The sequence below is a fragment of the Diorhabda carinulata genome, chromosome 1, assembly GCF_026250575.1.
Source record: "Diorhabda carinulata isolate Delta chromosome 1, icDioCari1.1, whole genome shotgun sequence".
Taxonomy (NCBI): Eukaryota; Metazoa; Arthropoda; class Insecta; order Coleoptera; family Chrysomelidae; genus Diorhabda; species Diorhabda carinulata.
This window is the reverse complement of record NC_079460.1, coordinates 16018174-16031343: the sequence shown is the minus strand read 5'-3', so window position 1 is coordinate 16031343 and position 13170 is coordinate 16018174. Positions and strand designations below refer to the sequence as shown.

Sequence of the window (13170 nt, the reverse complement as noted above, 5' to 3'; positions counted from 1 at the left end):
GGTTGATTAAATGATACCATCTGATTCTAGTATAAAAAATTAGAATATATTGAATAACAATGGGGAAATTGTTATTGAATTTTATTCCACATTGATATTTATAATAAATTATCTCCACAAACTTATTAACTCGCAAATATAGAAATTATTGAAAATAAGCTCGCGTGATCCGAAAGGCCAATATTTTTTTACAATGTCAAAAAATTTTCCTGAGTTCGTAAATTCCCTTCTATTTTTTTGTCTTTGTACTTGGAATTTCAATTAAAATAGCTGAGCTAAATCTTCAACATTACAAGTTTTCATATCATTTCCCTACTTTTTCACATTTTAAGGGGAAGTATTTAAAATTTTGTGTACAAAATATATGTTGAAAGAACGTTTAGAATATCATGTTTTGTTGAATAATAAAAAAAATTCTTCCCTCAAATGCTTTTTTAAATTAGTTCTAAATCTAATTTGGATTGAATTGAATTGAAATTAATCTCGAATTTCAGTATCATGAGAACAAAAAAGTGATTTTCCAATAAATGTCAATTTATACTAATTATATAGAACTGAATATACCATTTACAAACTATAAATGTATGAAATGGTATCAAATTCAATGGTTAGTGGAACAAATTTCTAAAATAAAGTAAGTTTTTTAATACGATGTAATGCAATACAGATTTCATTACTAATCGAATAAAAATAAACTAAATTAAGAAATTAGTGATTAAATTACCAAATCCAAGTCTCTCCCATATTGATAATTTGCCTCGAAATAGTTTAGTGATATTTTAGTAATAGTTTCAAGTTCAAAAATGAAATAGGAAACTTGTATTGAGAATTTTAAATTAAATTAAACTTGATCAGACCAGTTTTCAAAACCTAAATTTTATTACTTTCCAGGTTCTCCTCATAATCCACAAACACAATTTGAATAGTTGATAACTTTTATTTGAAAATATATGATTCACGTTAGTCGGAAAAATGAAATCCGTTTTCACTTTTATCAACACTAAAATTAAAAATATTCCAATCCTAATATCTCTTCTTGTTAATAACAAATATATATTTATCAATTATTTATCCAGAACAATAAGTCAAAGCTAGCTTCCGAAAAAATATGGTACAATAATAATATAGAACATTTTATCGCTAGAAAGTTTTTCATTCCAACCTATATAATATGAAACATTATGAGTCGTAACAAAAGTTTGTTGAACGCGATGCAGCGTTACCGGTTTTCCAACAGAAAGAACAAAAACCAAACTTTTAATTTTTTCATCTGTAAAAAGATCGAGATATGAGAAAATATTAAGTAAGGAAATACTTTCATTTGAAATGAATTTGGAACGAAATGAGTTTCAACAATGCAGAGCGATGCAGTTTTTTAGTGCAACGAAGTACAATTCATTTTCCGATTCTTTTGTTAACCATTTTCCGCTCCGTTTAATTAAAAATAGTTATGTGGAGCCGCACATTTTTAAAACAAATTGTTTATGGGTTTACGTCAAAAAGCGTACTCATAAATTAAGACTGATATTATAAGTGGAAAAGTTGTTGGAAAGTATTTAAAAAGTTTTTAAATGGTGTATGGAACAATGAAAAACCACGTTTATGAAGGAGTTAGAATAGGGGAATGAAGAAAAAGTGAGCTTACCCCAAAAGCACAGTCAAATAATACCGAAACGGCACCAGACACAGAAACGGCACGGGTTTTCCCTCGGAAAACTTGTCTATAAATGTGGCCGTTATAGCTTAACCCGTCGCACAGTCGCGTGCTGCCTCTTGTAAGCGTGCGCCTTGTCTGACCCCTCTCGACCCTCAAACTCCTGTTGCTTCTTTCAGTTAACTGTTCATCTAGATATACCTATCCCCGATGAAAAATATCTCAAATAGCCCATAATGTGCTTATAACGTCACTTCATAATTCACCTAATCTCTACTTACTTCATTAATAACAGAATACAATCCTCAGAGGAATTAAAACTCATCCAAATCTTTAACGACTTAATAACAAGTTTCGCTTGCAATTATATCTCAATATTGATGATATAAAACTTTCATATGTAACCACAGCGTACAAAGAAAGCTAAAATAAATGTATATCATTTGTCAGTATAATCAGATACTCTACAATTCGAAATATATTTTAAATGTGTTATCTGATATCAATATTTATCTTCAGGGTAATATACGTTATACAAGGAGTCACCGAAAAGAGATCAATAAATCAAAGAGTACAGCATTTTTTGTCGCTAAGTTCTCTGTACCAAGTGACAGTTGATCTGTCACTTGTTTTTTTCTAGATTATCTTTTGTGTTTTGTGATATCTGCAATACGAGGGCTACCTTACAATCCAACAATAGGTGGCATAAAACAATTGTGGCACCACCAGAATTTCGTGATGGTCGCGCGTTTTTCAGTAATGAATGAGGAAATGGTTGGCAAAAATTGTCATTCCGAGAAACATCGATGTGGTGAGCAATATGATTGAAGAAGATCGGTGTGTAACTTACAGACAGATAAACGCGTATCCCGCAGAGTGCAAGGTTGCATCATTCTTCATCGCGAGAATGCCAGCTCGTCAAATAACCGAATAATTGGAGAGAAGAATATCGAATTAATGTCTCATTGCCCTATCTATCCCCTAATGACTTTTTCTTGTTCTCTACTGTCAAACAAAAGATGCGACAAAAGCGATTTTCACAATCTCTACGATATCAGCTTTAGGGTGGAAGAAATGTTGCCAGAAATGGTTTGTGCATAGGTAAAAATGTATGGACCTTAAGAAAAAATATTTCAAAAAGCAATAAAATACTCCGTTTTACTTCTTGTAAAATCTTATAAGGCAACTCTCGTGGCTATTCACTATTTCCAAAGTTTTTCTTTTGGAGTCCTTCACTTGTTAAAACGCAACCCTCGTAGATAGAAGTACCGAAAAATGAACACAGCTTATCGTTATTAAAGTGAAGAAAGTGCCATACGATATCTATAGCATGAAACGCTTTATCTCTTTGACTATATGCAGAAGACCTAAACTTTCTGCAAAAAAATTTATTACACAAGTAGAAAGTCAAAGATAATCTAAATAATTTTAATGCAATTAGAAATATGTTCCCCGTAATTCAAAAAATATATGACATAAAAATAAAGTTTCTTACTAGAACCAAAGTATCATTATACTTAGTCACTGGTTGTAGGCAATACATCAAAATTCCTCACTTCTATATTAACTTTTATTTGAGAGAATTTGGTTTACCAAAGTTACTACTCCTATCGATCAAGTGAAACGTCAAAAATTCCAACTAAAAATAAGAGTTCAGTCAAACTCTCTTCAAATATTCAAATCACAAGCATATCCTTGAGGGTTATACAGTCTACTTGAATTCATACCAAATAGTCTTTGCGGCCTGAGTGTGGTTTTGTGGTATAATGTCAAATATTAGTAGATGTAAACAAAGACAAAGAGACGCATGTTGCCTAAAGCACTCATATAAACTCTTGTATGTGGAATCGGCTACTGTTTAATCATAGTTCCTCGATTATAACTCACTTTGCACTATCAAGTAGACATTTTAATTCACTTGCCGTAAAGATTTAAGTAAAGTAAATCAAATAGAGCACCCCCAAGACGAATATCGGAAGAATTTCTTCGGTTAAATTTATGTAACTGAAAAATTGAAATATAATTAAACATCTAATAATAGATTGAACCATATTACAATAGGGCTTTTCGGAAATTATGGACTGGATTAGATAGATCATCTATCAGCTGATTGCGGATCCTAACCCAGACCTAGATTTTGATTACATTCTCCGAACGTCGCGTTCAATTTTCAGCGGAAACTTTTTATTTCTATTGCTTTGTCGGTGCATCAATTTTTCCATTTTATTTATTCAAATGTATAATAGATTCTGGATGTTGAATAATTGAACAAACTTCGCACCAAAGTTTAATACCTATTTTTTATCTTGAAATGACAAAAAGTATAAAAACCGCAAGCCTCAATAACCTATCAATTACGCTGCTGATGATAAATAATCATAAACGACCATATGAAAGGAATTAATAAAATTCAAAAAGCATTAGCTAACGAAATAACCTGTCAGCTGATCGTATTTGTCAAAGTGTCTAAGGTAGAAAGGATCCTATCATATGACTACGACCCGATTAACATGAACAACAGTGAAAGTGATTCCGGTGGCTTTCCGAACGCTCAGATCATGATCCCGTTAACCCAATCATAATTTCTTATCAACCCTTATAACATGGAGCATTTAAAATTATTAATTAATTATTAGCACTTGTGACTGAAATCTTTCTAGAATTTCTATATTTGATTTGGATACAGTGATTCATAGTTGAATATAATTACCCCAATTTTGGGGTATCAGCAGCTTGTTGTTGATTGTTAGTTGGGATCTTCGATCTCTTAAGCAGTAGAGTTTAGTGAGTTTTAGGCCCAATTGCTTTGCTCCAGGCTAGTCGTGGGTCATATGATTTCCAAGGTATTTTGCAGTATCTTTTGCTGTTCAACATCATATTTAGACAGGTCCTTCTCCGTAGGTAATATGTACAAATTTTATTCTTTAAGTTTACAACCACCAGAAAAAAGCATCCAAGTTTGTCTGTAATATTTGAGAGGCAATAGCTGGGTACAGCAGTGTAAATATCTAGCATCAGCTGATTCCAATACTATTCTATCGACATACTTTACTTACAAAACGATCTGTCATCCTTAACTAGAAGTACAATGACTTACAATACAATTACTACATAAGACTAAGAAATGAGACTTTCGGAATACTAATGTTAGGTTCGGTGTCATCGTTCTAATGAATAATGTGATTTGAGAAGCATTGGTTGATGATTGTTTTAAAAAATTGAATGCATGAATCCAATCAACATCGTGATACATAGATTATGAATACAATATTGATCAGAATATAAGAATTACAGACATTCAATAGTATCAAAAGGACCTATAAATATGAGAGTACCAAGGAAAACAAAGAACTAATTGATAAAGGAACAACTGACAGCAAAACTGATAATGGTATAAGAACAAATGACATATGTAACAAAAGTTTTCGGAAAAAGTCGTTGCCTTCATTTTGATTCTAAATAATTTGGAATCTAGTTGCCATAAAAAACAAAAATTTCACAATGTTTTCTTATCCATGTATTATTTCAATTTTGTCAAATTTTAACTTAGTTATGGCGTACAAGATAGATATCCGAAAAAGTATAAACAGTTTGAAAAAGTATAAACAGTTTAGTTGGACGATTGTCAAAAACTGATATTGTGGATATATTTAGAGAGAGAATATTGCACTTTCGACCATTTATGAAACAATTACTGAACGGAAACATGGGATATCATGTCTGGTTTCTGGTTTCTCGCATGACAGTCAAGAACTAAAGAAAAAGGCAGTTGAACATCGCAGAAGGAAGAAATGTCCAAAATATACTGAAGATTACTCGCGCAAAATTCCGATATGCTGCCTAGCATTGAGAAGACGTCACTTCATAGAGAACAGAAAGTTTTCTGTTTTCTGGTATGCCATATACGAAGCAGACATTTCATGTCCTTATATTGGACAGGTGAGGGGTGAAGCGTTGGGTACACATATTTATGAAGGGAAATGTCCTCCAAATGTTCCCCCAACTCTCCTTATTAAAGAGTTTTGAGCGATATTGTGCAGAAAAGTGTGTGATAAAGGTTGGGAAGCCGAAAATAGGCAACAGCTTTGACGTAGAATATAAAAATTCACGAAATTGACGATCACACACAAAAAAGTTGTGTATAAATGAATTATTAACAATATATCGTTGTCTTAAAATTGCACTACAAATTTTTTCCGAAAAATTTTGTTACATACATTAGGGGAATTTTAATTTGATAGCTGGGTTAAAATAAAATATCTACAATCTCTGTCATATAATATTTAGTTTATGCAGCCTTAATATCTCCAGAAAATTGATAACACATATGAATTTTAGAAACATTAAACATTTGTTTGCATTGTTCATTATACTAGTTATGTGTAATGTATCTAAAAAATGTTTATGTAAACCATCGGGTAATAAATAACCCTTCAAACATGAAACTACTAAGTACTCTTGGAAAATCAATTAAAGATAGTTAAAGTTCTAACTCTATGTGATCAATTTTAATTAAAACATATCACCAAATACTTCTCCATCCTTTCGGTATCAAATGGAGTATAATTCCTTCAGACAGGAGTAGCTTAGTAGCAATTATCTTGAAATAACTATACAGACATTGTGAAACTACATTTGATCTCCAGCATTGTGGATATAAAAAAAAAGATAATCACGAACGTCCCTTTTTAGACATGTAAATAGTAGAATAGCAACTATTAATATATATCCACTAGCTGACCCGACAAACATTATTCTGCAATATAAAAAAAATTAAATATCTACGATATATTTTTCTAGTTCAATAAAAATAACTAACTTACTATAAGTAAGCGTTGTAGATAATGAAAGTTAAAAAAAATAAAGATTAATCTCTCAGCGCAATAGAATATACAATATTCTTGGTTAGTCCGTCTTTGGCCAACACAAGCAGACTGGGTAGTTTTCCCACGCGAGAGCATGCCACATATAGTTGTCCGTGGGAAAATATGGTTTTTCCAAATCTAAGGCACATACAGACAATGTCTGGCTTTGTGCCTTATTGATCGTCATAGCAAATGACAATATAATTGGGAATTGACCACGTTTGAATTCAATTGGCACATCTGTAGGAAACATAGGGGCTCGTGGCAGTTTTTCATTAATTTTTCTATGACTAATCGTGTGCTATTACACAGCCGTGGTGAGCTCAATTTACAAAGCAGAATGATCGGAGATCTAACCTTTAATTGTAAATGGTGTGGTGGCATGCCTGGTAATTCCAATGAATTTAAAAACTCAATTAGATAATTCACACTTTCGTTGGTATCGCAAACTACATTGATAGATTTGTATGACACCAAGTCCTCAGGCAACAACTGTATCTTTAAATTATTATTATTATTATAATTTAATCCATTGACGTCCACATTTTTTGCTACCAAAATCGTCGTTTCTGCTAGTCACTTATGATTTTCATTTGTGTGTGTGTACATCGGGAAATATGTTATCGATGTACACAAACAATATGTAGTATCATGCTTCATCCAGTATTTTCATGTACAGCAACTTTCCCATCGCCAATATCTAACAGTTGTTTGGAGAAAGTTTCGGCGGATGGATCTTGAAACATTTTAACGCGCATGTTTACCCTCAGTTGTACTTTTTCAACATTACGCCACAGTCGCGATGGTTTTAAGCAAGCGTTGATTTCATCAGCGTACATTGAACGTGGAATAACGGGAGGTTAGGTTTGGTTAGGTTAGGTTAGGTTAATCACCTGAAATCACCTGAAAGGAATAACAAAGTATCGCCAAATAGTTTATCGATGTTTTTTATATCCTTTAATGTCCTATGTGCCATAATGCATTCATCCCAGATAATAATTTTACATTGTTTCAGCACTGTGGCCATAGACGATTGTTTTTTTATGTTGCACATTGCAACTGAATTTCTTTAAATGTCCAATGGCAGCTTAAGTGCGGAATGAGCTGTTCTGCCTCCAACTAAGAAAGTTGCTGCAATGCAAGAAGATGCAACGGCCATTTTTTGATCGTAGCGAAATAAGGAACGTTTTGCCAGTTCCACCTGTTGTATCCAAAAAAATAACCCTCCTTTCTGCCGCAACTGCCAGCATAATGCGGTCGTAAATAATTTTTTGTTCATCATTTAGTAGTAGAACATTGCGACTAACAATGCCTGCCATTTGTACAGTATTGTACTGTAGTTCACGATTCATATCTGTGTTGAATAAATCAGATGCATTTCGATTCGGTGAGCTCAATAGCAATCAATGCTTCATTGTACATTGCATCACTGAATGATATCGTTTGATCGTTGTACCTTATACGATGTCGATGCAATATATCATCAGTCATTGAATCTTCATGATTATCCCACAACATTTGTGCTCGGGCCGGACAACATCTAGTCAGTACTATAGCAAATAGTAGACAAATATATGTTCCCAAGCAGTTTAATGCTGCTTCAGCAAGCATACTGTCCTGATAATTGTCGTCTTCTAGCAAGCCTAGCGCAAGGCATGCATCTTTATACGTTGGATATTGTTGTCCATCTACCTTGCGTATATCTTGAAATGAGAATGGTCCGGTGACATTAACCAACAACAGTCGCAGATAAAAGCACTCAGTCGGTCTTGTATTGACTGTATATACATAACCCAAACTATTTGATTTGAATAAACCGGGGTACGCATCAACTGGTGTCCTTTGAAAAAAATCGCGATGGAAAAATAGGGGTTGATCGTAGGAGGGTGAAAAATTCCGAATAATATATTTTTCATAATATATAATATATTTTTATAATATGTGATGACAAATAATTTTATCTAAGAAAATTAAAAGAAAATTAAGAGGTGGACTACCCTTAACTAAATGTTAAAAAAGGGGGATGAAAAATAGATGTTAGCCGTTTCGGAGGAGTTCAATTACAAACACCGCGACACGAGAATTTTATATATTAGATTATGTGTCATCTCAATGTTTTTAGACATACAAGTGTTGTTACTTAAGTTTTTAGATATGGCAAGATTGATGTGATTATGTCAAATCTGATATCACCACCAGGAAGTTTGAAATTTTTAATGGTTTTTCATAAATACTTGAAACATTCGTCTTGGTCAAAAAATGGAATTAAATCAACATTTCCGTGCATTGAGTTTCTATGACTTTCGATATGGATTAAACCAAAGCAGTGTGCCGATCAATTCGCTTCGACTGATGATGAAGTATCGTAGTCGCACCTCGCTACGGGATGAATTTCGTGGAGATCGTCCAAAATCGGCTGTTGTGGCAGAAAACAGCGATGCTGTGAATAAGGGAGGCGTACTTGGGCATACTCACATACATGATATTGCATGAACATTTGGTTGTCAAAAATATTTGCTCGCGTTGGATACCCCATAATTTAACAATGGCTCAAAAAAAGCTCGTGTCGATTGGTGAAAAGAAATGCTAAAAAAATTCAATCACGGTGTTTCAAAAGATGTCTATAAGATCGTGACACGCGAAGAATGATGGATCTATGCATATGAACCCGAAACTAACGACTAATCGACTGTATGGGACTTTCAAGACGAGCAAAATCCAATAAAAATTGTTCGCACAGGAAAAATTTATCGGAATAATTGTTAATTTTAATTGGTACACCAACATTTGCTTGCCAGAATTGTGCTAAAAATCAGAGAAACCAAGCGCAGGAGGCCAATTATTCTCCACCATGACAATGCGAGCTCTCACACATCAGTTTAAATGAAAGTGTTTTTGAACAGTCGAAACAAAGAACTGATAAGTTATCCGCCTTCCAGTCTCAAAGCTTAAGTAGCAACTCTCGTATGAGTTTAAACCAAACAATTGTATCAAAATAAAATCTCATGAAAATGTCTTAATATAATTAAATTCTTATCTTTCTGTTTTCACATTTATCTGCAAAAAAGGCGAACAAATCAACAAAAACTGTACCATTACTATGTTTTAATTTATCAACTTTTGACAGATAACGTCACGCTTAGATCGGACAAGTTACCGGACAACTTTGCCTCTATCAACATTGGTACATACTTACTACTCTAGATTATTCACGAATAAAGAAGTTTCTTACTTGAATGGAACGTTTCCTAAATTATTAATATTTTATTTGTGCTTGATGCGCGGTTGGAATTTTTATTTAATTTGAAATATAAATTATATGGCGAACGTTTCTCGAATTCCGACTACAATCACGTTCTAATAATAATTTTTAAGCATGTTATTGATATTAAATTGTCTTTATAAAAATATTTGTATATTATTTGATAAGAAGAATGACACTTTCCATCATTCCGTATTTAGTTAGAGCTGGAGGTCTAATTATTTTCAATGTGATTTGTAATTATCAGAAGATTCCGTTACATCAGCAGGTAAATACGTTTTGAAGAGTATCTGTACAAAGAGATTGTTTCGTTTTAGTCTGAACACGGTATATAGTCGAGTGAGCTCGATCTATAGGAAGAGTGTAAATAACAAAATAACTCTCAACGAAATTGCCATGAGCCATTTTCATATCCGCTATCGACAATTCTCAAACGACGAAATAAAGTCGAATTATTGTTCCTAGACCAAATCAGTTTCTTAACAACCATTATTAGATTCAAAATAACCCTGCAAATGAAGTAATCAAATGACAGTTAGGAGTTTCATTTAAATGATGCGTATTTTATGTATTCACTTATAAAATATATTTTATAAGATAGGATCATTTGAGAAAATTTTGTTTATGACGATTTAAATATCTCTAATCCACTGAGTAAATATAAAGCTGCAACAAAAAATCGAGGTAAACGCGAACTGTTAACGTACTTATGTAACTTGAGTGTCACATCAACTTCTTCAACTAAACTTGTGAACGAAAACTTGTCGAGCAACCATCGTACTCTCCTGATATCCAGTTCAAATGGTCGATATTCTCGTAATATAACCGAATTTATATTGGTTAGAAAACTGATGTTGTTTCCCAAATAATGAACTTTCCCTTAGTACTTAATAGACAACTTCCAAGTTGGAACACTGATTGATGAAGTCTCTAAATGTAGACTTGGAATTGCTGTTGAATAATAGTAGAGGCTCTCTCGGCATACGGTCAAAGAAAAAGGAAAGGTCAGGAGATACAAGATTTACGTATCTATATTGGCTAGTAACAATTAAAATTAGGGTACTTTTTTCATACCATCTACTACCCAAACATATACAAAGAGATCAGTAAATGACAGCCATTTATTTTTTATGGATTAATTTTAATAAAAAAATCATTTTTATTCGACCAACTTCGTTTTCCGAATGCAATATTCATGGTGGCATAAATTCATTTGAAAATTATTTATTATTTATAGTTTGAAGATGAAAGTGTAGATAAAAATATTTATTATTATCATACTAATATATTTTAATTTAATATCATATTAATATTAAATATTATTATCATACTTGATACTTAGTTGAAATTCATATAGAACGCTATCGTTTGAGTTTTAGTTACAATCACTATTACAGTGGAAATCCTATTTATTATCTACATTAAGTGATGCCATTGATAATGTATTTGTTCGTATGAACTTTGAAAGCTTTGGTGCTAGAAGACATCAAGTAAGTTAGATATGGTTTTTTCAAGATAAAAAGATGATAATTGTCTGATAGTAATAATATTTCTCACATCCAAAATAATACAAAACTTTAAGATACATTTTGCTTAAGTATATGGAGCTATTGCTTGAATTATGAAAGTGAATGAATGAAAGTGTTATAAAAATTAGTTCTCTTCATATTTAGCAGCCATATAATAGCATAATAAGAAACTATGTTATTGTAATGTAAATTGAGAAACTTGAATAACTAATTCAAAAAGCAAATGCGGCTTTTAGAATACCATTTATGTGATAAACATTGCTGTCTGTAACGTGGAAGAACTAAATTTATGTTACTGTGTACCGTCCATTCGACCCTGATCTAGCAAGATGTATAATTTCCTTCTTGTCAATCATTTGAGGACATCCATGTTATCAAAGTAATATTAATATCTAAGCTACATGAACCGAAGTGGCGTCATTTCAAAATAAAACATTCCAGCAATAAACTGTTCTTTTTTGTTATTTAGAGAAACTTCTTATTTCATTGGTTCAACTAAAAAAAAATCATTCTTGAATATTACAATCAAAATTTGTTCCTTACATCTCTTTCTATAACAATAAAATAGATAAAAAATTCTTGTATAGGGAGCAGATATAAATTTTCTTGTTCAAGCTCAAGAGATAAAAAGAAAGATGTAAATAAAGGAGTTTGAATATTAAAGAAAAAGATTATTAGAAAAACTCCGACATAGATATCTTGCTTAATCTGACAAGTATCATACTTACTTCTTCTTTCTCATGTTTATTTGGAAAGTTGTGTGCCCACGGCATCTTTTATCAGGAACGGGAGTAAGTATCTGGTTTCAAGAAATCTGTTCAGTGCAAGAAACTGGTTTAATGACAATAGAATGTAGTTAAGCGATAAAAATGTAGGAAAGTTAAATTAATTCTTGGACGTTGGACTGGAAGACACAAATAAATGCTGTTTGTAATTTGTAATGCAGTGCACTTACAACCACTATTTTGCTAAATATGTCGTACCGGACCCAAAATTAACGCCTGTTTTAAATACATATATAGTTAATCTAAGAATATTGTTCCCATCCAAAAAGTTCTTAAGAAAGCTCCATACTTTAATGAATTCATTCATTCAATAAATACTTAGGGATTGCTAATGATGGAAGAATTAGAAAACTTTTAAAATTCATCTCATATTTATGAGTTCTATTTTATTTGTATGAAGTTGTATTATTCATCAACTTTTTTTTTTTTTAGACAAATTCCTCCATTAGTAATAACTGGCCACCGTGAACTAGTGATAGTTATCTGAATTTTTATAGCTTTATGTGCATAAACGGTAACTCATGATGATATGGCCATTCGTTTAAGATGGTCAGTTAAGAAAATTTCAACTTTTACCAATAAATGGCGTTATGTATCAGCAGTTTGTGAGAGATCGCACGTAGTGAAATTTGTTGTGCCGAAAATCAAAAAAGCAAGTATTTTATTGGTTTTATGTTAAACCTTAAAATTGTTAGTTCATGTTAGTTTTCTAAGTTGTGAACGTGATTTCATAATCGATTTTGTATTAGTTTTACTTTTATCTTTTAGTTTGACGTTAGGGTGCAAAAACTTTTAACATTCCATGAAAAACTTTGGAACGGCGTTTAAAATAAATAATCCTAGAAAATGACATTTGTTCCAGGCACTACTTTCGGCTTTGACAATGAAAGTGAACTCTGTCGTCATATACAGAAAATGCAGTCTATTATATTTCCCTCAACCAAGAGCGATCTGCGGATAATCGTATTCAAATTTGAACAGCAATTAAATTGAACATATATTCAGTACAGAAAAGCAGAGAACTGGATATGATTTTGTGACTTGGTTTTTATAAAGAAATCAAGGAATGAACATT

At 32.2% G+C, this 13170-nt stretch overlaps 1 protein-coding gene across 1 annotated transcript in view; it reads right to left on the bottom strand.

Moving 5' to 3' along the window:
• The window catches only part of LOC130894723 (lachesin-like), a 198861-nt gene extending 186778 nt beyond the window's left edge, over positions 1-12083 (bottom strand). The window contains exons 1-2 of the mRNA XM_057801690.1: positions 12039-12083; positions 1646-1855 (exon numbers count right to left, since the gene is read on the bottom strand). Of these exons, the coding sequence (XP_057657673.1) occupies positions 1646-1855; positions 12039-12083 (255 nt within the window). The remainder of the gene's footprint in view (positions 1-1645; positions 1856-12038) is intronic.
• Between the last annotated feature and the right edge of the window lie 1087 nt (positions 12084-13170).